Raw genomic sequence first — 26487 nt, 5'->3', positions numbered from 1 at the left:
GTATATAACAACGACAAAAATGTGAAAACAGTTAAATCAAAAAAACAATTTTTCTTTTTCTTTTTTTTTTTAATTTTTTTATTATATTATAAAAGACGATTTTTGAAAAATCGCATTCGATACAGATATTTAAAAATGTTACACCTGATGCAACACCAGAAGAAGAACTTGTATCACGTGAAACACGTTATAATGGAATTTTAAAAAGTGGATTTTTACGTTTTTACACACCATTAAGTGAACGAAGAGACATTATATCACTCACTGATTATTCAATAATATTTCAAAATATTGATGAATTATTAAAATTATCAGATGAAATACGTGATAGTGGTGGTAGTATTGAAATATATTTAAATTTAATACCAAAAATAATAGCATTATATAGAAGATATTTAAGTGGTCTTCAACGTGCTTGTTGTTTATTGGTATCATTAAAACGTAATGCTGCATTTGTTAAAATTATAACTGAAACAACTCAAAAAAGACGTCCTGAATTAACGGATATACTTCTTGCTCCACTTGAGCATTACAGGTGAGCTATTAATTGGAAAAAAAAAATGAATAGAAAAAAATATAAAAATATTTTTATAACAGAGAAATGACAAGAATCATTGGTCTTATAACACCAAGAAATTGTCAGAAGGCTCGTGATCTTCTTCAGGGTTACAGAGAAGCAACAGCAAATGCAAATTTAATGGAACCACCAAGAGATTCTGGAAGACCATTATTGAGTTTACAAGAAATTGATTCAAGATTAGTATTTGCCAAATGTAATCCATTTACACTTGGTATACCAGAAAGAAAATGGTTTGTTTGTCCCATTCAATAAAAAATAAATAAATAATATTTATTTATTTTTTTTCCATCAAGACATTATTAAATTCATGTAGAAAAAATTTAAATAATTAGTATAGAAAAATCTATTAGAATCTTAATAGAATTATAAATTTTTAAATATTGAATTTGAAGATTGAAAAAAAAGTATAGTTAGTTTAGAGTAAATTATTAGAGAAATTATCAATTAGATATTTTGATAGAAAAAAAAAAATAAATAAAATAATATTATATAATTATATTATAATTATAAAATAATAAATTAACAATAATATTTTATTTAAATCACCAAAGGATTTTTGGTGGAGCATTGACAAAAGTTGAGGGTCGACGTCTACAATCATCTTGGGCTCTTCTGTTAACGGATCTTCTTGTATTTGCTCGTTTTTCACGTGATAGAGTATTATTTATTACTGAAGAACCTCTACATTTATCAAATATTGCTGAGGCATGTTTTACTGTAAGAAAAAGACCAACTGAATTTCGTTTACAAATTGCAATAACAACAAATGGAGCACAACAAAATAGTGGTGTTAATGTTAGTCATTCTGGTGGTTGTAGTCCTCATGGAAAATTAAAAAGACGTCTTCTTATATTTCGTGCACCAACAGCTGAAATTAAAGCTGTATGGCATTGTCTACTTCAACGACAAATGTAAGTCATTTAAATAATCATGTAAATTATTTAAAAATAATTATCATTATTTATTTTGATCATTTTTTTTTTTGTTTTTTGACAAAGTTCCAAATCCTTGACATGATTTTCTATTTTTTTTTTTCTTTCTTTTTTTTTATTATTTTTTGTTTTTAATCGTCAAATTTTAGAATCTATGTGAATACAGGCTGTGGGGGAATACCAAATATTGACTACAGTCCAGAGGAATGTCAACAAAGCACAAATAATATTTTAAATATCTGTGATTCATCAATAAATCCTCAGGTAATTTGATTATTTTTATAAGTTTTTAATATGATTGTCAATAATACAAATTCAAGGTGAACAAAAATCTTAGTTGTTTAATTTAATTTAATTAAAGGTTTTTTTTTTTATTTTATTTTTTTTATTTGTTAAATTTAATTTTAATTAATTAATTTATTTATTTTTGTTTTTTTTATCTTTTATATGAATAGCCAATAGCACAAACAATAACAACGCACGATAAAGATAAAAATATAGAAAATAATAATATATTAATAAAAACATCACCAGTAACAAGTCCAATACAAGAAATAAATCATCTTGCTCAATGGGTAAGAAATTCACAACATGCACCACCACCAGATAATGAACAATCACTTGAAGAATGGACACCTGAAGAATTAGCAGCACGTGCACCACGTGATACACCAGTTGATGTTGAAATACATGAATGTAATAATGAAGAAATAAATTGTCCAAATAATTCTGATATTGAACGTCAAAGTAGTACATCAAGTGCAAGTTTAAGTACAATTAAATCAAATAATCCAGTTAAAAATGGTTCTCTATTTGGAGGAAAAGATACAACAAAAGGATCAATTAATATGTGCCGAAGGTGCCACAGGTGGAGTCTTTCATGTTGTAAACCATTAGATTAGCTTTATAAATTCCTAAATTTTTATTTTATTTTTTTAATAATGATAAATATAAATTCTTGAAAAAAATAGTAAAAATATATATTTGTATGTTAGATCAATAATTATATATTTAATGATAATTATTAATTTATAAATGATTATTTATTAGATCTGGATGTCCAGCACCACCAACAAGAGATCCATTTTCACCTTTACCACAAAAAATAACAACACCAGATTTATGTGCAAATCATAGATTAATGAGAAATAATTCAAATGATAGCCCAAGTAAAAAAAGTGCCAAGAGTACATCAGCTGATAATAATACTGAAGATGGAAGTGAGGATGATTTAGATTGTGATGAAGAACCACCATACAGGTAATATTGTATTTTATATTTAAAAAAAAAAAAATAAAATAAATAAAGAATAATTTAATTTATTTAATTTATTTAAAATAATAGAACATTGAGAAGATTTGGTACATTAAGTAGTCTAGATCAAGATGATGATGAACAAATTGAAGAGGATAATCATGATATTGAATCACCACCATCAGGAACATTAAGATCATGGGCTGGAAGAGCAAGTAGTTTTGTCGTCAGTAAAATGGTTCTACTTGAACAACTTGGTGAAGCATATATATTTTAAATTAAATTATTATCTTAATAATATATTTTTAATAAAAATATATTTATTTAATAGCATTACTTCATTCACCATCAGCATCACCACAATTACCAAAAGAAAGAAATGAATTTTCAATACTTGAACAAAATGATGAAGATGGTACTGTATCAGGTGGTACATCTGCTGATGATATTTGGGGTACACCAACATCTGGTGGTCCTGATGATGATAGTTTTAATAGTCCAGTAAGTCATGGTGTATCATTATTTAATATACACTAGCTAAATATTTTTTTTTTTTTTTTTAAACAACAAAAAATAGATGAGTTTTGTTATTATTATTTTCTTTTTGTTCCATTGTTTTTTTTTTTTTAGAATGAACAAGCTTTGTTTTTTTTTCTTTTATTTACAAATATATTATTTTTTATAATTTTAATTTTTTTAATAATTAGATATATTATCAAACACTTTGTTAAAAAAAAAAACAAAACGCAATCATATATAAAAGAGTAATTAGTTTTTGATGAAAAAAAAAAAAATATTGTATGTATAAAAAAAATAATCAAAAACTAATAAACTCAAGCACGTATCTGCATGATGCAACTTGCTTGACTTTGTTTTTACAAAGACTCATTAGCCCGAGCGTGTGTCCATGTGACTTCCCTAGCCATCAACAAATGGAAATACAACTGGTGACAATTATGGTTTATCAATAAATCAAGATGATGAAGCTGATGATAGTTTTGATTCTGAAGATTTACCGGAAATAACAATGGATCAATTAATGGGAAATTCAAGTATGTCATCACTTCATTGTTTTTTAAGTCGTAAAAGATTAGAGCCACTACCTGAAGAAGATGATACATCTGGTAATAGTAAAAATCAAGTTGGATGGTGGTGACAGAGGTTACAGCCCATTGCCTCTAATAAAATTAACGAGGAGGGCCAAAGACGTGATGAAAAATTTGAAAAATTATCACATGATGATGAATTATTTCGTATGAAAATGCTGGAAATACACAGAAAACTATCAGATGTTGATGATGATGATATAGAAAAATCAATTAAATCAATTAATGATAAAAATATATTATTAAATAATAATAATGATAATAAATTATTGGATTCACAATTAAAAACAACATTTATTGGTAATTCACGTGATGAAAATCAATTGAGTATTAGAATGCTTGAACGTAGACGTTTAAGAAAAATGGATCTTGATGTTGAAAGACGACGACATTTAGAAGAGCTAAGAAAAAGAGCTGAAAGAATTGATGAAGTATCTGAAGAAGATCAAGATGATACAGAGACTGAAAGTCCACAAGAAAATACATTTCTTAAAAATTTATGGACACGTAGAAGAGGCATTAAAATATTGAGTTTATTAAGTCATAAAAAAACAAATGATGCTAAATCAAATGAATTGATGAAAATTTATGTGCCTGATAAATGTGGTAAAGGAAAAAATACGATTTCCATTGATAATTCAACGAGAAATAAAAAATTTTGGAAAATACGTACACGTCGTAGTTCAAGTTCATCTGATGAAAATTAAAAATTTTTTTTTAAAAAAAAACAAGAAAATCCACCATAATTAAAATACGAAAGGCAAATTTTTTTTTCCTATTTGTAGTAAAAAAAATATTTGACATGCGGAGTACAATCTCCCCGTATAAAATATATACGTCCAGTAGAATTTAGTTGATGAAAAAATTTAAAAAAATTAAATCTTCAAATAATAAAATGCAAAAAAATAAATAAATTTTCAAAATTTGGATATTAATAATATATTCAAATAATTAAAATTTATTTGATTAATAATAACTTTTAATCATTACTATTTGTCAACTTCCTAAATGTTAATGTTACCAAAAAAAAATGAAAAAAAAATAATAAAAAAAATTGATTGTCAACTATAAACTCGAGGATAAAACCTGAAATAATTTGATACTTGTCAATGTTATTTTCTAGTGTATTAGACACGCAAAAAAAAAAAAAAAACAGTCAATGCCTGATTAGTTGATAAATAATTTATAAAATATTACTTAGAAATTATTTAAGAATGTGAGCAAGGCCTGTGTCTGTCTCTGAAAAATTAAAACGGCCTAGAAAAAAAGAAATGTACTGTAGTTTAAACGATAGTCGTACTCGTACTTAGTTTTGATTAATTATTAATACTTAAATCGTTATGTTTGATTAATTAAAAAAAAAATAAATAAAAAAAAAACAGACAAAAAAAAAAAAATTAAAAAAAAAACAAATAAAATAAAAAAAAAAAAGGAAAGAAAGAAAAAAAAATGAATAAATAAAAAACAATTACCAAGATTATTATGAGCTATATAAAATAAACGTAAAATAAAAAAAAAAAAATAAAATAAATGGATTATAAAAAAATAAAAATAAATTATATTGTTCTTTTAATTAATAATAATAATAGTCGCACGACTGATCCATAGCGGCAAACTACTATTTAAGTATTATGTCAAAATAAATAAATAATAATGATTATTGTTGGTAGGTTGTAAGAGATTGGTCCTGAAAATTTAATAGGACTAATAATTCATTAAAATTTTGTTCAAATAAATGTGATTAATTATTATCACTTTATTTATTTTTTTTTATTCGCTTACAATTAACAACATCAATTTTCATTTATGATAAACTATTAATTAAAATTTGTATTGTTTAATTAATTTGTATTTGATATTTACGTGTCATATGGATTAAGCCATCTCATTCTTAATTCATGTTGAAGTGTTTCAGTATCCAAGTGTTTAGGATTATTGATAAAATCAATTGTTGCTTTTTCACGAATTGGATCAACTCTTGGAGCAATCAAAAGATCACCATTTTCATGAAGCCATGTTGATTGTGGTCCATCTTTTTCTGGTAGTTTATCAGGTGCCCGAAGTGGGGTGATTTCAATTAAATGTTTAATTTGCCATAAAAGTGAACATATTTCTGGTGTATTTTTGACAATTGCAATTTCACCCTGGCTGTCTTTTAATTTAAAGGCATCTAGAACTTGTTTATCCCACCATGGATTACCTTTGTATGGTTTACAACGTCTGACAACTAGTAATTTTGTTGGTTCAATTGGTGGATCCTCATGATCTGGAAATCTTAATTAAACAACAATTAAACATATGTTTTATTTTAAATTTAAAACAATTACTAAAATACCTGGGATAGTAGTTGACACTTTCATATCGTTTAACATCTTTTTTCCAAGCTTTAGGAATACGTCTATCAGCATAATTACGTGTTTGAATAAGACAAAATGCATTGGTCAATTTTGTCAGCTGTAATAACAAGGTTAGGTTTATATTATATTATATTTAAAACAATTAATTAAGTTTAATTATTTTTGTGTAATTTTGTTTTTCAAGTTAATTTAAAACTACATGCCTTTTCCATTCTGGTAACAGCTGACATTATGTTTATTGTTTATAATTGCAAAATAGAATTGAAAGTTAACAAAACTTCATCCAAAAATATTCAATACACACAATATTATTATTATTTTTTTTATTTATAATTATTATTATGTTTATGTGTAGATAAAGAAGAAATTAGTCGATAGCCAAGTTGTCACAATCAACTACAGAGATCTCTTGGCTGTAATGCCAATTTTTTGACATGATGATTATTTTATTTCCACTGGATACATCAGCCAGCCAATGAAATTGAAGGATTTGCCATGTTGTCATTCAACCACAGAGTGCATTAGAGTGAGAGAGTACGTATACGTCAGTACGTCACTAATTAATCGCGAGTATAATGTGAAGACATATTAAAAAAAAAAAGAAAATAATAATATTTATAAAAAGTTGAAGTATATTATTGCATTTTAATATTATTACTTGACAGATGGGCAATGAAAAAAGTGCCCTAAGTGGGCTTGATATTGATGAAAAAGCTGTGGAAATAGCAGATTTTTGGTTACATCACAGTGCAACATTAACAAGTACAGCTTCATCACAATCATTATCAGTATTTATCAGTGAACCATCATTACATTCAGCAGCAAATTTTGGTAAACCATCACCACTTGAAAAAACAGCTAAGGTAATAAATAAAAATTTTAATATACCTATAAAATGTCATTTAATTTATGAATTTGTGTTTTTATTTAATTGATAGAATTTAATGCTTCATCGTCATCCATGTATTTTAAAATATGTATCATCATGGAAAAAAGGAAGTAGTTATTATTTATCAACTGAAGAAGCAAAGCCACTTTCACAATGTATAGGAAATCAAACAACATTACAAATTTGTATTGGTCTTCATAGTATTTTACGTGCATTAATATTTCTTCATGATAATGCACTTGCTTCACATAATAATATATGTTCAAGTTCAATATATGTTACACCAGAGGGTTCATGGAAACTTGGATGTTTTGAATTTCTATGTAGATTTAGTGATTTTAATCAAGCTTATCTAAAAAAAATTAAAACATTTAGATATGAAAAAGCAATTGCACCTGAAGAAAGTAATGATTCTCTTGTTTCACAAATTAATCCAATATCAATTGATATATTTGCATTTGGTGTACTTGTTGAAGAAATATTGAGACCTAAAAATACTGATGATGTGCCAGGTTTATTGGAATTTAAAGAACTTGCTAGACAACAATTACAAAATCAAGATCCCGAATTAAGACCAAAATTAAATGACATTATTAAACATGCATTTTTTACTCATGACTTTATAAATATACATGCATTTTTAATTGAATTACCATTAAAAAATCAATTAGAAAAAGAAGAATTTTTCTCATCTTTATTAAATCAACTTAAAAAATTTCCAGAAAAGATTGTTGCTGAACAATTAGGTAGATTGTTATTATCAAGAATGGTATTACTTGATTCAACAGCACAATCAAAATTATTACCATATGTATTAAAGCCAAAAACAGAAGATGATAATGATCATGATGTTGATAACGAATCTGGTTTATTTACGATATCAACATTTAAAAGTTATTTAGTACCAAAATTATTACAAATGTTTTGTGTACGTGATACTTGTGTACGTTTAATTTTATTGGCACATTTAAATTCATATATTTATGCATTTCAAATTGATGAATTAAAAAAAAAAATATTACCAGAATTATTAGTTGGTATTAAAGATCATGATGATCATTTAGTTAGTATAACACTTCGTGCATTATCTGATTTAGTACCAATACTTGGTGCAACTGCTGTTATTGGTGGTAAAAGAGGCAAATTATTTACTGATGGTAGACCAAATCATGATCAAACACGACGTGATGTATGCTCAATTAAAAAAATTAATGAATTAAAATCTATTGATGTTAAAGCATCAGATGACATTGTTGAAGAATCAATATTAGAATTACCTGAAAGGCCATCACCAGATGGTGGTGAGGATGATATGATACAGGCAACTGTTAATTATTCTGAAGAAGAAGGTACTTGGTCTGATTGGGAAGTACATGAAATACCAAATGGTGAAATAACATCATTGAAATCAATTAAAGAGACTTATATCGAAACTGAAATTAGTCCTGGTAAAGTAAATAATATACCTCCAATTATATCACTTAATAAATATGATAAAATTAATTATAAAAAAAATATTATAGCTGATATTAATGAACTGGATATAAAACATTCAAAACCAATTCAATCAGCCAAAGAAGAAGTTGATTTTTTCACTGACATGGAACCAGTTATTGAAAAACCAAGAATACTACATGTTGATAATGTTCATGATAATAGTAATGATAAGATAAATAAAAGTGTATTCGATTTTAAAGAGAATCTAATTGATAATGAAGCAGAAGATTATTATGATAATGGTTGGGGTGATGATTTAAATGACTGGGGTAATGATAATAAAGATAATAATAATGTTTTGGATGAATTGAATGAACAGAGTGCAATATGATGACATGTAAAAAAAAAAAAATTACATAATTTAACTGTAAATAATATATTAATTATTTTTTATTTGATTTTATTAATTTCTATTTTGTGGGAGTACATATTTATTTGTTTTTTGAATAAATTTATTTTTGATTACGTATAAAGTTGTATAATAAAGATTAAAAAACTCGTTCTCAAATTAATTTGTGTATGTCTCATTTATTTTAGTAATAATAATGCATTATTCATTATTCAAATACCTCTTTGCATGTTCTACATTCCCAATACTTTTTAAATATTTTAAATATTCAAAAATTACTTCTTCAATTTTCTAGTTGCCTGATAATTTTTTTTTTTTATCGAATATTTTTTGAAAATAAAAAGAGCTTAATTGTATTAGGAATGTAGAATATGTAAAGAGGTATTCGATTATTTGTAAAATTTACTTCCTCGATTTTCTGCTTGCCTAATAATTAAAAAAAAAAAAAAAAATTTTGAGTATCAGGAACATAGAATGAGCAAGGAGGTATTTGATATTTTCAAAAATACCTCCTCGCTCATTCTATGTTCCTGATACTCGAAAATTTTTTTTTTCACAAAATTTTCGAAATTTAATAGAAAAAAAATTTTTCGAGTATCAGGAACATAGAATGAGCAAAGAGGTATTTGATATTTTCAAAAATACCTCCTCGCTCATTCTATGTTCCTGATACTCGAAAATATTTTTTTTGACAAACTTTTTGAAATTTGATAGAAAAAAAAATTTTCGAGTATCAGGAACATAGAATGAGCAAAGAGGTATTTGATATTTTCGAAAATACCTCTTCGCTCATTCTATGTTCCTGATACTCAAAAAATTTTTTCCCACAAATTTTTTTGAAATTTGATAGAAAAAAAATTTTTCGAGTATCAGGAACATAGAATGAGCAAAGAGGTATTTGATATTTTTTGAAATTTTTTTTGAACAAGTGGCGCCATCTATTGATTTTTTGGGAACTATAGGGTAAACACATTGAAATATCATAAATAGAAGAGGGCTGTTTGATCAGGGTTATAGAACAGGAAAAGAGGTATTTTTTGAGCCAACAAGTTTAGCGCCATCTATTATTTTTTTAGGAACTATAGGGTGAAAACATTTAAATATTATAGATAGAAGAGGGCTGTTTTATCAGGGTTATAGAACAGGAAAAAAGGTATTTTTTGAGTCACACTACGGAGCGCCATCTATTGTTTTTTTTAGGAACTATAGGGTAAACACATTGAAATATTAAAGATAGAAGAGGGCTGTTTTATCAGGGTTATAGAACAGGCAAAGAGGTATTATTTGAGTTAACAAGTTCAGCGCCATCTATTGTTTTTTTAGGAACTATGGGGTAAAAACATTTAAATATCATAGGTAAGAGAGGGCTGTTTTATCAGGGTTATAGAACAGGCAAAGAGGTATTTTTTGAGTCAACAAGTTCAGCGCCATCTATTGTTTTTTTTAGGAACTATAAGGTGAACACTATTAAATATTATAGATAGAGGAGGGCTGTTTTATCAGGAGTATATAACATGAAAAGAGGTATTTTTTGAGTTAACGAGTTCAGCGCCATCTATTGTTTTTTTAAGAACTATAGGGTAAAAACATTTAAATATCATAGATAGAAGAGGGCTGTTTTATCAGGGTTATAGAACAGGCAAAGAGGTATTTTTTAAGTTAACAAGTTCAGCGCCATCTATTGTTTTTTTAGGAACTATAGGGTATACACATTTAAATATCATAGATAGAAAAGGGCTGTTTTATCAGGGTTATAGAACAAGCAAAGAGGTATTTTTTGAGTCAACAAGTTCAGTGCCATCTATTGTTTTTTTTAGGAACTATAGGGTTAACACATTTAAATATCATAGATAGAAGAGGGCTGTTTTATTAGGGTTATAGAACAGGCAAAGAGGTATTTTTTGAGTTAACAAGTTCAGCGCCATCTCTCATTTTTATTAGGAACTGCAGTGTTCGAACATTTCAAAAATATCAAATACCTCTTTGCTCATTCTATGTTCCTGATACTCGAAATTTTTTTTTTCTATCAAATTTCAAAAAATTTGTGGGAAAAAATTTTTCGAGTATCAGGATTATAGAATAAGCAAAGAGGTATTTTCAAAAATATCAATCACTTCTTTGCTCATTCTATGATCCTGATACTCGAAAAATTTTTTTTCCAATTATTTTCAAAATTTTTTTGAAATTTGCTAGAAAAAAAAATTTGAGTATCAGGAACATAGAATGAGCAAGGAGGTATTTTTGAAAATATCAAATACCTCCTTGCTCATTCTATGTTCCTGATACTCGAAAAATTTTTTTTTCCACAAATTTTTTGATATTTTATAGAAAATAAATAATTTTCGAGTATCAGGAACATAGAATGAGCAAGGAGGTAGTCAATGAGCCAAACTACGTGGCGCCATATATTTTTTTTTTCAGGAGCTATAGCGTAAAACATTTAAAATTATAGAAAAAAATAAAGTGTTGTATCAGGGTTGCTGTTAACAAGTTCAGCGTCATTTATTATTTTTTTAGAAACTATAGAGATAAAAATTTTTCGAAATATCAAAAAAATTGAAAAATCGAAAATTCTTGACCGGATCGTAGGATGAGTAAAGAGCTATTTAGTAAATCGGAAATGTTACTCTCTTTTTTCATGCTTCTCTTATTTTTTCGTCGATTAAAAAAGAGAATAGGTCCATTTTTACCAGGAGCATGGAATGACCTAGGAAGTTTTCATTTTTTTGTGGAAAGCTTCCTTCCTCAGTTTTATGTTTGCATAATTCTTTTAACAATTCTTTGAAAACCTTTGCTCTTAACGTAGTTTACTATTAAACTTACTATGTAACTATCATACGTTATCACACAAATATTATATTCTTCTCAGTCTTAATATAACTCCTGTGTTAGAGACTATTTAATTGGCATAACAACGTTCTGAAGTGATACTATACTTAAATACTTCAAATAGAATATTATTTATGTGAACAATAGAATGTTTTACACTTTTAGGCTTTCAGCCGTTTGAATAGAAATTTAATAGAAGCGTATCTTTTTTATTAATTTCGGAGCAGTTCAAAGTAGCTATAATGGCCGCGTGTGTTCTCTCCCCCTCTCTATTTCTTTCTTTTTCCCCATCACTCTCTATTGCTCTCTATACATGTTACACGTTTGTTATTGCGCACGCAAACTCCGTTATCAATTATATTATCATTATTTTCCGGTGTACACATCACATACAGGTTAAAATCGTGCCCAAGTACATAAATAAATGGCAACGTAGATAAGAGAACAGTTTTGTTTAAAAAATAAGTCAACCATTATAACCAAAGTGTTTCAATATGTCGGTTGGCATTAAAAAAATTAAAGTAAAGCCAGAAACTTGGTGGTCAAATAGACATGCATTATTTGTTAAATTAGCAATTGCTGCATTTATATTAGTTGTTTTTCTCGACTTACCAACTCTCTGTCAATCTCACGATCACCATGATCATCATCATCATCATACTGATGAATCACCAAGCTTCAAATATTCAAAACAAGCAAATGAAAATGTAGAAAAATCACATAAGCATCATCATGACCATGATCATGAGCATCATCACCATGAACATAAAGATACTCCAAAAAATAATGAAGAAAAAAGTAGCGTATTGTTGAAAGCAATGGGTTCAACATTATTAATATCAGCAGCTCCATTTGTGTTATTATTTTTTGTACCACTTGATAATAGTAAAGAACGTGAACCATTGTTAAAAGTATTGTTGAGTTTTGCATCTGGTGGATTACTTGGTGATGCATTCCTTCATTTAATACCACATGCACTTGCTCCACATTCACATGGTGATCATGGCTCACACGATGACCATCATCATAGTCATAATCATGGAGAAGAAGAGCATTCACATGGACATGATATGTCTGTTGGATTATGTGTACTACTTGGAATAATTGTATTTCTCATTGTTGAAAAAGCAATAAGACTGATAAAAGGTGATCATGGACATTCACATTCTGTTAAACCAAATGATAAAAATAATAAAAATTCAAAAACTAATAATAAAGATAATAAAAAAGAAGAAATTGAAGATATTAAAATATCTGGTTATTTAAATCTTGCTGCTGATTTTTTACATAATTTTACTGATGGTTTGGCTATTGGTGCTAGTTACCTTGCTGGTGATGGTGTTGGATACATAACAACTTTTACTATTTTACTTCATGAAGTACCACATGAAATTGGTGATTTTGCAATTCTCATTCAAAGTGGCTGCAGTAAAAAAAAGGTATAAATTATTATATTTATTATTATTTTCATGATTAACATATTTATTCTTACTTTTTTATTTCCTAGGCAATATGGCTTCAATTATCAACAGCAATTGGAGCACTTTGTGGTACTTATGTAGCACTTCTTGCTGAAGGAATGGGTAAATATTAATTGTCCTGTTTTTTTTTTTTTCTGTTATATCCAATTATACATCTGAATGTATATTTTAAATATGTTGATGCTTTCTAGATGCTGTTGTTACAAGCTGGATACTTCCATTTACTGCTGGTGGTTTTATTTACATTGCCACTGTCACAGTTATTCCAGAGTTACTTAGTGATACTAAATTTTGGCAATCTGTCAAAGAAGTCATAGCTCTTCTACTAGGTGTTTACATGATGGTACTGATTGCACAGTACGAATAAAAAAATATATTAAAAACAATGAACTTCGAAGTAATTGTGAATAAAATTTAAATGATAAATCAATTTATTAAATATGTATCACCCAGCGATACATGTTAAGATTATACATCACGTTAATAAGCTGAAAAGAAAAAACGCATATTTTTGTAAAAATATTAATTTCTGTAAACAGTCATCTCATTTAGAGGCAACAGACTATTTTTTTTCTGTAATCAATTAATTTAATTATTTTTTTTTTTTTTTGAACTAGCATATATATATATATATTTTTTTTTTTTTGTCAATTTACAAGACTATTAATAATAATATGAATTATTTCCCTGAGAATTAAATGTTTTGATTATTTATTTTAGTAATTTATTGACCTCATCAAGACAATAATTTGCCTGAATTTTGGTTTCATCATCATTATTTTTTTTAGATAAAGTTAGAGCTTTTGTACAATTTTGTTTGGCTTCATTGTGCATTGATTTTTTTAGATAAACATTACCAAGATTAACATAAATTGAACTCAAGTCTTGCATGTCTGGAATTTGTTTTCCTAAAAAATAAAAGTATGGATTGAAATTATTATTATTATTATTAAATTTAATTATTTAACTTACCAATTTCAATAGCTTCAAATAAATAATCAAGTGCTTGATCATGCTGTCCAAGAAGACAATAAGTTGTTCCTAAATCATTTAAAAGTACAACAGTTTGTTGATGTTGTTTACCATTAACTTTAAGACACAATTGATAAGCCTCAAGATAATAATCCAATGCTTCACTTAATCTTGATTGTGACAATAGCATTTTAGCATACCAATCAAGTGTCATTGCCCAAAGTATCAATATATCCTCGTCATCTGGTGTTAATTTAGCATGATCTTGTATGTGTTTTAAACAAAATAAATATCCATCTTCAGCTTTCCTGATAATTAAAAAAAATTAAATAAATATAAATGTTCTTGTATAATTAATAAAATTATTTTGATATCAAACAACCCACGGGCTTACTCAGGTTCTCCAGATGATTCACAAAGTTTTGCCATTTTTAAACTCATATGAATTATTTTAACATCATTCTCCATTGTACCAGTTGATAATAATCTTTGCATAACAGATGTAAATAATTTTTTAGATTTTTTAATATCACCAACTTCAAATGCTAAATTTGCCATTACATCATAAACATATGTTACACCATCATAACTCTGTATTGATTGGGCTTGTCTCAATGCAACATGAAGCATTTGTTCAGCTTTTTTATATTCACCTTTCTATAATCAAAAATATCATGTCAATTATTTAATCAATTTATTAATAATTATTATAATTTAATCAGGTGTTTACCTGTATCAATAAAATTGATCTTTTAATTGTCATTATGAGTTCTGGCTCAGCAACTTTGTCATCTTCATTAAAATTTAAAATACCAAACAAACTAAAACCTGACATAAAAAATAATCTTGATTTTGATTTATCATCATTACTTTTATTATTGTCATTATTATTATTATTATTATAAAATAGTTTGTTTATATTTTTAAAATTAGATTTGTCATCATATGTCAATGTTGTTTTGGTTCTAACAATTTTAATAACAACTTGTTTCTTCAATAATCTTTTTGACAAACAAAAAAAATTTCTCAAGGACGTCATTATCTGTAAATAACAAATGTTAAACAATGAATATATTTGTTATTTAATTTTATTATCAGAATAATAATGAAAAAAAAAATAAAATAAAATAAATAAAACAAGTGTATTGTCTTCTAACCTATCAAAATATATTTTTAAATAATAAAAATCAATTTTAATTTTATTTAATGTCACTGAGTTATTGCGTGACAATTTGTAATATTTCGTGATTAGTTTTTTCAATGTTTATTAGGGTTATTTATTATAATTGTTTTTTTTTTTTTTTTAATATTTTTGTTTTGAATTTTTTCTTTCTTTCTTTCTTTTGTCGTCAACCTGACTCCAATATTTCCACCGGTGTTCCACCTCCAATTTTATTATTTTTTTTTTTTTAAATATCTCTTTTTATTTACCTCCCGATAAAATTATTTCACCTTCACACTCCAACTCTATACTCACTTTTATACCTGAATAAAAAATACACAATCACAAGTCACACACTACTGTGTGTGTGTTTTTTTTTTATTTTTCCTAGTTACAATTACAGGTGAGTGTGTTTCAAGTTTTTTTTATTTATTTTTTTTCTATTCAATAGATGTATTCTCATTGTGTGATATAACACGCATCATTTTTTCTTCTTCTACATTGTAAAATTTAATTATTGAATTAGAATTGTAAGTGTTGAAACAATAAGTTTTTTTTTTTTTTTTAAATGAAATTTTTCTTTTTAAAATATCAGTTAATTTTTTCATTTAAAATTAATTAAGTTAATTAGTTTACGATAAACAAATCACATATAGTTTTTTTGTTTTTATAATTAGTTTTTAAATGACTTATGATAAATTATTATTATTTTAATTTAAATATATTTTAGTGTGATTTTTAAAATGGTGCATCATTTCATGTGTGACCTCAATTGAAAGTGATGTGATATTTACTTAATTTTTCATAAATTTTTTTTGTTTGTATTTTTGTATGTTGCGTTCCATCTGGGACACTCCCTTTTTTTTCATTATTTAAAATTTATTCTCGTGATTTTTTTTTAATAAAAAATATGGCGGATGTTTTGTGATATTTTTTTGATATTTAATTAATTCAATAAAAATTGGATTCGTTTATTTTTTTTTTTTTTTTCAAAATGATAATCTTTGTTTTTTTTTTTTTTCAATTTTTTTTTTTTCAGAATAATTTAATGGGTTAACACTGGATGGTATTTGAAATTTTAAATTTATCATTTTGTTTATATTATAAAATAAGTAAACTAATTTCCATAAAGAAAAAAAAAAAATTAAAAAAACAAAAAAAATAATCAACTAATTTTGATTGAAAATATAAAAAAATAAAAATGAGCTCACCAACGCCTCAAGACACAACAGATTCAGGAGTTGATAAACCAAAAACATGGGTACAATTTGAAGAAGAAGAAGAACCATCTGGTACAGCCTTACCACCACCACCACTAGCACCACCAAAACGTTCATCAACACCTGACAATACATTACAAAAAAATCATGAAACAAATGAAACAATAACAGTTAATATTGATAATATTGTCAATGATAATGATGATAATAATATAAAATCTAATAATGAATACAGTGGTGCTGTTATAACAACTGAATCAGTACAATTAAATTTAGATAGATCAGGTTTAAGTCGTTCAATATCACCTGATAGTCCAGATAATAATGTGCCTAATGAATTACGTGTACCAGAACCAAAAAGTGCCTCATTAAAAACCATTGATTTACGTGGTAATACTAATGGAAGAAATGATATTAATACTGTTATAAGTACACCAATTGGTAATATTAGAAGAGGTTTTGCAAATGGTGATACAATTGTTACATTATTACCTGTTAATACAAGATGGCCTTGGGTTACACCAGCTAAATTTCGTCCAGAACTTGTTCCAGAAGAGCTTATGGCACAGGGACTAACTGTAAGTAACAAAAATATTATTAAATTAGTTTTATAAATTATTTATTTATTTATTTGTTTTTTCCTATTTTAGCTAACTGTTGAAGATTATGTACATATTATGGAACTTTTAGTTAATGATGTACGTTTTAATATGTATAATATTTGTTACAAAAGAATACTTATTGTATGGATATTTACTGCATTTGTAATACTTCTTGGTCTTTTATTTTCTGGTGTAACTGGTTTAACATTATTTGCACTTGGTATAATATGGCTAATAATGAATTCAGCAGCAATATTTTTATGTATGTTTATTAAAATTAAATTAAATCATAATTTGGAAAGATGTATGGCACAAGTTAATAAACATTTATTACGTCATAAAATTATTCTTGGTCTTGATGATAGAGGAAAATTATCATGTCACAAAGTTAATTTGTGTTTTATTTATTTTGATACAACTGATTGTATTGTAAGTATTTTTTTATTTTCATTTTTTTATAATTAATAATAATAAATTATATTTTTAAAAATGTATTTTTATTTTTTTTAATAGAAAAAATTGCAAGAAGTTATTGAGAGAGAAGAACGTGAGGGTCGAGTTATTGGAGGTGAAGAAACTAGTGAAGCACAACGTAAAAGACAAGAATTACAACAACGAATGGACATTGATGACAGTGATATTGTCATTCAGGGTAGTTCAACAACACGAGTATCTAGAAAACAGGTAAGTCATTTAAGAAATTATTCTATCCTCAAAAAAAAAATAAAAAAAAAAGGTGCAATCCAATTTGTTTTGCCTAACATTATTTTTTTTTTTTAACTTCCAAATCTTTGCTTTTTTAATTTTTTAATTAAAAAATAAATAAATAAAAAACCAAGAATATAATTAGAAATATAATATTATGGAAATTAAGTAGGAATATTATTTGTTGATAAATTATAATAGAAAAAATAATTTAAAAAAAAATACCACCTTGGTCGTTGTTAAAATATTAAATCTATTAGGGTAAAAGTGAACAAGTACTCTGCCGTTATATACAGCGATGGGCTAAGGATTATTTACGTCGTCGTTTGGATTGGACAGTTGATGAAGAAGGTGGTAATCCATCATCACCACGTCATTTATCATCGGCATTATGTCCATGTCAATATGTTGAAGAATGGCTACGTAACAAGCCACGTATTGAAGGCAGAGATTTTTGCCCTAGGTGGAGCAGTTTTTTAAGAGATCAAGGCATTTAATGCAACAATGCACCTAAAAACAAACAAAAAAAACAACTCATTTTTAATGTCAATTTGATGCAGCTCAATATTATTTTTGTAGCTTATCATTTGTCTACACTCAATCAAAAAAAAAAAAAAAAAAAAAAAAAAAACACAAAAAAAGCTCAAGTATTCTTTCAAATTATAAAAAAAAAAAAAGAAAAATACTTGGAGCTTTGTTTAGTAGCTATTGTTTTGTTAGTAAATTATTAGTTTTCTAATTTTTTTTTTTTTTTTTTTATTAGTGTAATAGTCGTAAATAGTCTAATTAATATTATCCATAAAATTTTAGTATTATCTAGATGACGGAGGACTTCAGTGCCAGTTCAAGGATTATTTTATTTTATTTTTTTCTTTTATCAAATCATTCCTGCTTGCTTTTTTATATTCTAGTTTATCATTTATCTTTTACTCAATTTTTTTAAAAATGCATTTATCACTAATTATTGCTTGCTAAATTAATTGATGAAGCTATAAAAAATATTTTTATTGCTTCATCAATTAAGGAAATTGCTTATTTTTTTTTCTTTTGAAAAAAAAAAAAAAAAAAATATGGTGACGGTGTGTGTTGACAGGAACGGGCGGAAATGCTGTTGCTGAGATATGCATCAAGATGGGCACGTTGTTTTATCAGACACAGACTTGATTTGATAATTGATTCACATGAAAGAAGAACCATCGTTGGATCAACTGTTCCACCTCGTCATTGCGTCTCCGCCCGTTGTCCTTGTCAATATATTGAGGAACATCTGAAATACAAGCCCAAAGGCAAGTTAACAATACGAAAATTTTTTACATTACCTAATTTTGATTTTGATTGAAAATATTAATTATCAATATTTAAATTTTATTTATAAAAAAAAAAAAAAAAACAAAATATCTAAATTTAACCAAAAAAAAAAATCAATATTTATAGTTTAATTACTCGCAAATGAATCTCGATAATTAATTGATTTTACAAAGGCTGAATGTTATGATTTTACATCAGATAAAAAGCTCATATCTTGCACAAAAAAAAAAGTGGCACAACACACTCATTTGGTACTTATTAATCTATGATAAATTTAATTATTAATAATTCGATAAAAAAGAACGGCAAAATTAATTTAAAAACTTTTTAACGTTCTTCATGTGATTAACATAAATTATAAAAATGCCATTTTACAAATTTTACTGTAGTTTTTATAATTTTAGATTTAAAAAAAAATGATAAACAAATTTATAAAAAAAAAAAAAAATTGGGTTTGGTGGTGGCAGCTATTTTAATATTTATCTTTTCGTTACTTAACTAATTTTGTAACACCTAATTAATTTACAAACAGCAAAAAGCTTATTATTTAATTATTAGTGTTTTGTTTTAATAAAAAAAAAATATCCGTCCGTTAGTTGAGAGTAATATTATTTCGTACTTAGAATCATCAAATTCTTAAAAAGTGTTAATATTTTATTGAGAAAAAAAAAAAGAAACAAATTATATCAATTAAAATAAATTAGAATAATATAAATTTTTGAGCTTTTATCATTTATAAGCAAAAAATAAATTTGCAAAGAGAATAAACAATCAAATAAAAAAAAAAAAAAATATCAATATATTATATATTATTATAAATATATGTATTGAGTGCATATATATATTTTTTTTTGTACGTAAATATTGTATAACTGTTAGAAAAATGAAAAAAAAAAAAACAATCAAAAAGAATTATAAACATATCATTAATTTTATTCCCTGATTATTTTTCCATTTTTTTTAAATACCCAAAAATATATTTATTGTTAATAATAATGGGAATGTTATTTGCACGCAGCTGGACAAAAGGTGGATCAAAATATATCTGTACTTTCACAAAATCTCACTGTAAATACTTGAGAACAAAAAAAAAAAAACAAAATAATAATAATATTTTTATAGAAAAAATATCTGTAAGTATAAAAATATAAAACTAATTTTTAATTTAATTTATTGGAAATATATTTATTTATTAATAATTATATTTCTTGTTTTATTTTAATAAAAAAATATATATCGTTGCTTTGTCTATTAACAAATTAAAATAATTGTATATAATTATTTAAATTTTATATTGTTTAAAATTTGCTAACAATTGCATGATATATTTTTCCAGGCTATCCAGCTGGATATACTTGGTGTGCTTACCTTAGTGATCCTCTTGTTAGGTGGCACCCAGCTGAGTATGATATCAGAAATTAAATCTACAAAAAAAAAAAAAAAAAACAAAATTATTAAACAATTTTTTTGCTTGGTAGTTATTTTTTAATATTATCATCATCATGAGGATCGAGTTTATTTTTTGCTTAAATAATTTTAAAATCATTTTGATATTAAAAAATAATTTTTAACGTTTTTTAATTTAAATTATACTAAAAATTTATAAACAATAATACGAGTAATTATTTTTTAAATATATATACATAAGAATGCTTTTAATCAATTAATTTTTTTAAAGCTAAATATTTGATATTAAAAATAATTTGACTCACCTAATTATGAGTATTAAAAATGATCTTTTTTAGTGTTATAATTCAATAAGAAAAAGATCTCATGGCATTGGTATTTTAGTAGATAATAAAACCAGGATGATAATGATTCTAAAAAATAATAAAACATAAAACATATCAGTAATTTCAAGTGATATTCACTTACTCACTATTTATAGTATTTAAAATATAAAAAATACACTCATGCAATTTAAAAAAAGTGCCTTATCTAAACTGCAGTATACACAATGATATAAAAAAAAAAACAAAGAATATTATTTTCCGTCCATGAAAATATTTAAGATAGCAATAATAATTAGTAAAAAATATTTTCACTTCAGGTACTTAAATAAAAAAAAAAAACAGTATGTTAGATTAAAAATAAAAAAAAGTAAAAACAATCTCAGTTAAGTAGCTCAAAGATTTAATTTTATCAACTATTATTAATATAAAAAAAAATGTCTTTTGATAAAAAAAAAAAAAACATGATATTAAATGTTAATAATAATTATACATACGTGATATATAAATAAATATTAATGTCGATGTTTTAATTTAATTTTTAAAATTTATTTTTATTCAATCAAAACAGCTTTTGCTTGTTCCCTAATATCCTGAGCTAATTTAACAATTTCCTCATAACTTAATTGTAAATTATCTTTTTCATTTTTTAAATTTTCAGCAAGTAATTTAAGACGTTTTGTACTATCAAGATACATTTTTGCTTTTCCATAAATATTTTCAGCATCATTGACATTTGTTGGAAAATGAAGATCAGCTTTAAGTGTGTTTTCTATATTTAAAAAATAATATATATTATTAATAGAAATTAATGAAAATATATAAATTAATAAATAACAACTTGTTGATACCTTTTGCTAGAATATTGAAGGCAACATCAGATGCTGATGAATGACGAATGTCATCTGATATTTGTTCAACTGTTGGAAGACTTGGTCTTGCTGAAAGATTATTTTTTTTATTTCCAAACATTTTATTTGTTTATAACTATTATTTAATAATATTTATCAAGACCATCAACATATGACAGACAATATTTATTTGTTGACGACGTCAAATGTCAATACAGTCAAGCTACCTGCTACCACACCACCACATACAAGACACCTAGTGTTGGACTGAATAAATTCGTCAACAAAATGGCGTCTCATAGCAGATGTTTAAAATAATTTGAGATTAAAAAAATTAATTTCACATCAACTAAAAAATATATACCTAATGTTAATAAATATATGCAATAATTATGAATTAAAAAAAATAAATATAAATAAATAATATTTTAGGGTATTAAAATAAAATAAACAGATAAATTTGTTAACAAAATGAGATTTGTTTATTTTTTTTTTTTATTTGAGAAAATGTTTAAACAGTTTCTTGGACTGGTGGTTCATAACCTTCTGGTCTATCAACTTTTGATCCAGTTTCACCAACTTCACCAGTTTTACCACCTCCATCACCATGAAGTTCAAGAAGTTTTGAAAGTTCAAAACGTGGTTTTTTCAAAACCTTAACTTTACGAATGTAAACATCATGAAGTGGATAAATTCCTTGACATGCTTTCTCGATATCCTTGGCAATTGCATCAGGAATCAATTTGGTAACAACACCTTTCAAGTCACATTTGGTAATTTCATCAGTGATGATTGTAACCATCTTTCTTCTGATGTTACGTACCTAAAAAAAATTAATAACAAATATAAATTAATAAAAAAACATTCTATTTAACGAACTCCTATTAATTATTATTTTATTAATTATGTTGTTTCACATCATAACGTACTTTCTGCATAATTTAAAAGAACGGGGTAAGAGGAAACCTTTACTTTATGCAATTTTAAAAAATTTAAATCCATTGAAATTAATGATAATTACAACAATGGATTCTCCATTGCAAATATTATTAAATGCTTATTATTTGTTAATGAATTTGATTTTTTTTTTACCTGTGAGTGTTGAGCATAACAAGTTTTTCTGGTGCTCATTTGATCTTTTTGGGTAAATCCAATACAGAAAACACGAAGTAAATAACCATCAGTTGTTTTGACATCAACATTAGCTTCAATCAATGTTTGCCATTTTTTGACCATTGAACGAAGTTTATCGGTTGTTAAATCCATACCATGGAAATTACAAAGTACTGATCTATTTTGTACATCTTCAGCAATTAAACGAAATTTGCGGAATGATCTTTCAGCATCAGCGTCACTTTGAAGATCAGCAAGTGATACTTCAAATACACGTCCTTTTAAACCTTCAGATGCAATTTTTGTACCCTGGGTACGATTGACCAAAGTTTTACCAACTTGGCGAGTGGTGAACATTGATGGTGCCTTAACATCATACCAGTCTTTACGGGTGAAAGGATCAACACTAGAAAAATTTTTTTTTCAATTAATTATCAATCAACTATAAAAACAATACATACTTAAATATTAATTAATTATAATTTTTTTTTTTTTCGTATAAATAATTAATTAAATAATTATTATTAAATTATTAAAATGAAAAAATAAAAAATGTCGCTGTTAAAGCACATGGACAGAGTTGAAATAATGGCAACTTTTTAGGAGCCATTATTTTCCAAATTGATATCAAATAAATAAATTAATATTAATATTATATTTATAATAAACAAAATGTACTTACATCTTTTTTTTAAGACCTTTTTTGCCTCCTTTGGAGAGGCCTTTGTTTTTACCAACAGCCATGATTGCTTTATTTTAACACGACAGGAATAAATGCCGTGTAGCGTGGCCAGGACAGAGGTTATGGAAGAAAGAGAATTTTTTGGACTTTTTGTCTTTTTTTTTATTTTTTTCATGTTGCTCATCATTTATAAAATGGCTGCCAACTGCTGCTGCCAACTGGCAGCGATTAGTACGACATCTAGGCGTAGCGTTAATAACTTTATTTAAAAAAATGTTTTATTCAAAAACAATCGATTGGTATTAATTTAATTAAAAAAAAAAGCTGACGCATTGTAATATTAACTTTTCTATATTATTATAAGTAAATTAAATTTTAGTTTTGTAATACTTTTGTTATTATTACTTGAAAAAATATTTTGATATTTTTGTTATTTATTTTATAAAACCATGACATTATTTCAGTCAATAAAAAATAATATTTTTTACTCACAACTTTTATTTCAGTTTGAACGAGTTGAAAAACTAGTCTAATCTCAATTGGATAATTAAAAAAAATATATAAATTAATTTTATAAAAGCATAAAGAAGATATTCTTGATTTTCTTTTTTTTTTTTTTTAAATGAAAGTTATACCAATATCAAATTTTATAAACAATGATAACGGTGGAGTACAAAATCTCCAATGGGAAAATGATGATAATAATAATAAAATTTTACAGCGAGAAAAATATGAAAACGTATCAAAAAAATTAAAATATTTTACAGTTGATGTGAGTATTGAAAAACTAATTATTAGAAATTAATAAAAAACTATGTTTTATGAATTAAATTTATCAAATAATTTTTTCTTTTTTTTTTTTTTTTTAGAATTCAGAGTGTTTTTACAATGCAATTCGACCATTTCTTGTGATAAGCCAATTTATGGGAATATTTTTAATTTCTGATATTAAAATAAACAATTTAAAAACATTAGTTTGCAAAAATACAAATATGCATAAGTTTATTCGTTTTGTAATTATTGTTTTATTATTTGGATTATTAATTAAATTTATTATTGCCAATTTTAAAAGTTTCATGATGAATAACTATCGATTCAAAAACAATGACGGTATATTATTCTTAAAATGATTTTTATTTAAATTTTTGATTAATTATTTATTTATTGTTCAATAGATATTATGGCTACTATATCAATGTCAACATTTATCCTGAGTGTTCTTATTCAATATTTAATATTTTGTATGTTACCATGGAAATGGTTTAAAGTCCAAAAAAAGTGGTTGTTAATGGAAAAACAATTAAATCGGTTATTGTTAAATTAAAATAATTTTAAAATTTATTATTTAAATTATTTATAACTTTGAATTGATTGTACTTGACTTGAAATATTTTTTCTAAAATTTTTCTATTTCAGTTTGAATTATGATTATCCACGTCTTCGATGGAAATTTAATACAATAGCTATTCTTATGACGATTTTAACTATTATTGTAAATACGTGTTGGTCATTCTCAGTTTATAATAAAAAGGCAGAAGCAAAAATTCATCAAGTCGCAATACCAGTGGAAAATAATCACGATATTTCAAACATTCGTAAGAATTATTTAAAAATATAATTTAAAACAAAAAAAAAATTTAAAAAGACAAAAATTTGTATATTATTTACTGTTTATTTTTTTTGTTTCATGTTTTTAATAGTTATTGATAAATTAATAATGATTATCAAATTTATGACTGCAACTTTTCATGGATATATATCAATTTTTTCTGATTTATTTATTATTATGGTATTTATTAATTTATAAATACTGTATAAATTATTTTCAAATTATGATAAATTAATATAATTATAAATTATTAAAAGATATCCATTGGACTTGGTGATAGATACAAATTTTTAAATAAAGAAGCAATGAGTGGAATTTGGGATAACTATGAAGATTATTGGTGTCAACTGAGAATAAATTACAGTATTCTCAGTAAACTTGTTAAAGAAACAGACGAAATTATTTCTCCATTGATTATTGTGTCATTTGCACATAATTTTATTGCAATTATACTTCAACTATGTATTGGAATTTCGTAAGTTGATTATTATTTTATTAAATTAATTAAATTATCATCTTTAATTTTTTTTTTTTTTTCCAGAATTGATATTGAATTGACATTGAGTACAGTATTTCCTCTGGTTTTATTTGGATTTATGGTAATTAGAATAATTGCAACTTTATTTTATGTATCAAGAATTCATGAAAAAAGTAAAATTATTTTACCAATTATATATCAATGTCCTATTGATAAATATACAATTGATGTAAGTTTATAAATTTTTTTTTAAATTGATAATCTTTTGATATTTAATTTTCTATGTATTTTATTTATTTAATTTTACAGACTAGACGTTTAGGATTACAATTAATCAATGATGATGTTGCACTGACGGGAATGAATTTTTTTTCTATAAAACGTAGTTTTATTTTGGCTGTAAGTATATATTTTAAATTGATTTATTTATTCATTTTTTTTTAAAAAAAGAAGATTTGACTAAGAAAGATTTAAGAAAATGATTTGACTAATTTTTTTTATATTTTTTAATTGCAGGTCGTTGGAGCTATTGTTACATACGAAATTATGATAATAAAATTTTCCAATAAAATTGAATAATCATACTAGCAAAATTAATGTAAACTGATTATAAAAAAATCATGTAACATTCTTTTAATTGTTTTGAAACTTTAATTTTTAATATGCACATTTCTAGTCTGTAATAATTTAATAAATATATAATAAAAAATTACTTATCATTTTTCTTTTCCCTATTTTTATATTTAATTAATTATTGATGTAAATTGAGTGTCATATTTTT

At 25.1% G+C, this 26487-nt stretch overlaps 8 protein-coding genes across 24 annotated transcripts in view; 4 read left to right on the top strand and 4 right to left on the bottom strand.

The window, feature by feature from the left end:
* The window catches only part of LOC122856438, a 65676-nt gene extending 60637 nt beyond the window's left edge, over positions 1-5039 (top strand). For 4 of the 10 annotated variants that reach the window (XM_044158115.1, XM_044158124.1, XM_044158109.1 and 1 more), the window contains 9 exons: positions 126-535; positions 598-810; positions 1132-1491; positions 1662-1776; positions 1968-2380; positions 2563-2772; positions 2857-3023; positions 3098-3267; positions 3689-4584. In XM_044158115.1, the coding sequence (XP_044014050.1) occupies positions 126-535; positions 598-810; positions 1132-1491; positions 1662-1776; positions 1968-2380; positions 2563-2772; positions 2857-3023; positions 3098-3267; positions 3689-3922 (2292 nt within the window). In that variant the 3' untranslated portion in view covers positions 3923-4584. Of the gene's footprint in view, positions 1-125; positions 536-597; positions 811-1131; positions 1492-1661; positions 1777-1967; positions 2381-2562; positions 2773-2856; positions 3024-3097; positions 3268-3604 lie in introns of all 10 variants that reach the window. The other 6 variants (XM_044158169.1, XM_044158154.1, XM_044158139.1 and 3 more) reach the window with 6 other exon arrangements.
* Positions 5040-5577: 538 nt separating this feature from the next.
* On the bottom strand, positions 5578-6552 carry LOC122857431 (39S ribosomal protein L30, mitochondrial). Its single transcript, XM_044159606.1, has 3 exons — positions 6433-6552; positions 6208-6326; positions 5578-6146 (listed from the first exon to the last, which is right to left on the bottom strand). The coding sequence occupies exons 1-3, from the start codon at positions 6457-6459 to the stop codon at positions 5732-5734; spliced, it is 561 nt and encodes a 186-aa protein (XP_044015541.1). The 5' UTR covers positions 6460-6552; the 3' UTR covers positions 5578-5731.
* Positions 6553-6670: 118 nt separating this feature from the next.
* On the top strand, positions 6671-9127 carry LOC122856781 (protein-associating with the carboxyl-terminal domain of ezrin). 2 transcript variants are annotated; one of them, XM_044158628.1, is made up of 3 exons: positions 6671-7092; positions 7168-8566; positions 8642-9122. In XM_044158628.1, exons 1-3 carry the CDS (start codon positions 6895-6897, stop codon positions 8944-8946), a joined length of 1902 nt encoding a protein of 633 aa, XP_044014563.1. In that variant the 5' UTR covers positions 6671-6894; the 3' UTR covers positions 8947-9122. The 2 variants fall into 2 exon arrangements, with proteins under 2 accessions (XP_044014563.1, XP_044014555.1); XM_044158620.1 differs by having other exon boundaries at positions 7168-9127.
* Positions 9128-11523: 2396 nt separating this feature from the next.
* On the top strand, positions 11524-13968 carry LOC122857087 (protein catecholamines up). The gene is made up of 3 exons (XM_044159077.1): positions 11524-13232; positions 13301-13376; positions 13466-13968. Exons 1-3 carry the CDS (start codon positions 12288-12290, stop codon positions 13639-13641), a joined length of 1197 nt encoding a protein of 398 aa, XP_044015012.1. The 5' UTR covers positions 11524-12287; the 3' UTR covers positions 13642-13968.
* Positions 13969-13985: 17 nt separating this feature from the next.
* Positions 13986-16724, bottom strand: LOC122857124 (tetratricopeptide repeat protein 19 homolog, mitochondrial). Of its 2 annotated transcripts, none has more exons than XM_044159138.1 (5): positions 16620-16724; positions 14977-15074; positions 14641-14903; positions 14247-14554; positions 13986-14182 (listed from the first exon to the last, which is right to left on the bottom strand). In XM_044159138.1, the coding sequence occupies exons 2-5, from the start codon at positions 15007-15009 to the stop codon at positions 13986-13988; spliced, it is 801 nt and encodes a 266-aa protein (XP_044015073.1). In that variant the 5' UTR covers positions 15010-15074; positions 16620-16724. The 2 variants fall into 2 exon arrangements, with proteins under 2 accessions (XP_044015073.1, XP_044015066.1); XM_044159131.1 differs by lacking the exon at positions 16620-16724 and adding an exon at positions 15678-15696 and having other exon boundaries at positions 14977-15288.
* LOC122856961 (transmembrane protein 268) lies at positions 15597-21438 on the top strand. Of its 5 annotated transcripts, none has more exons than XM_044158906.1 (6): positions 15702-15811; positions 16448-17206; positions 17279-17659; positions 17744-17914; positions 19029-19221; positions 20580-20679. In XM_044158906.1, the coding sequence occupies exons 2-6, from the start codon at positions 16610-16612 to the stop codon at positions 20663-20665; spliced, it is 1428 nt and encodes a 475-aa protein (XP_044014841.1). In that variant the 5' UTR covers positions 15702-15811; positions 16448-16609; the 3' UTR covers positions 20666-20679. The 5 variants fall into 5 exon arrangements, with proteins under 5 accessions (XP_044014867.1, XP_044014841.1, XP_044014833.1 ...); XM_044158898.1 differs by having other exon boundaries at positions 15795-15938; positions 20580-21438; XM_044158915.1 differs by lacking the exon at positions 20580-20679 and adding an exon at positions 20262-20364 and having other exon boundaries at positions 15796-15938.
* On the bottom strand, positions 18387-22097 carry LOC122857515. 2 transcript variants are annotated; one of them, XM_044159728.1, is made up of 5 exons: positions 21825-22097; positions 21471-21745; positions 20956-21063; positions 20612-20667; positions 18387-18445 (listed from the first exon to the last, which is right to left on the bottom strand). In XM_044159728.1, the coding sequence occupies exons 1-2, from the start codon at positions 21943-21945 to the stop codon at positions 21528-21530; spliced, it is 339 nt and encodes a 112-aa protein (XP_044015663.1). In that variant the 5' UTR covers positions 21946-22097; the 3' UTR covers positions 18387-18445; positions 20612-20667; positions 20956-21063; positions 21471-21527. The 2 variants fall into 2 exon arrangements, with proteins under 2 accessions (XP_044015663.1, XP_044015669.1); XM_044159734.1 differs by lacking the exon at positions 18387-18445 and adding an exon at positions 19134-19202.
* Positions 22098-22279: 182 nt separating this feature from the next.
* Positions 22280-23774, bottom strand: LOC122857324 (40S ribosomal protein S3a). Its single transcript, XM_044159445.1, has 3 exons — positions 23620-23774; positions 22917-23343; positions 22280-22647 (listed from the first exon to the last, which is right to left on the bottom strand). The coding sequence occupies exons 1-3, from the start codon at positions 23679-23681 to the stop codon at positions 22336-22338; spliced, it is 801 nt and encodes a 266-aa protein (XP_044015380.1). The 5' UTR covers positions 23682-23774; the 3' UTR covers positions 22280-22335.
* Positions 23775-26487: the final 2713 nt, after the last annotated feature.

Source organism: Aphidius gifuensis, linkage group LG1, assembly GCF_014905175.1.
Source record: "Aphidius gifuensis isolate YNYX2018 linkage group LG1, ASM1490517v1, whole genome shotgun sequence".
Taxonomy (NCBI): Eukaryota; Metazoa; Arthropoda; class Insecta; order Hymenoptera; family Braconidae; genus Aphidius; species Aphidius gifuensis.
Note: the sequence above shows the minus strand (reverse complement) of the source record. Positions and strands in the feature narration are given on the sequence as shown.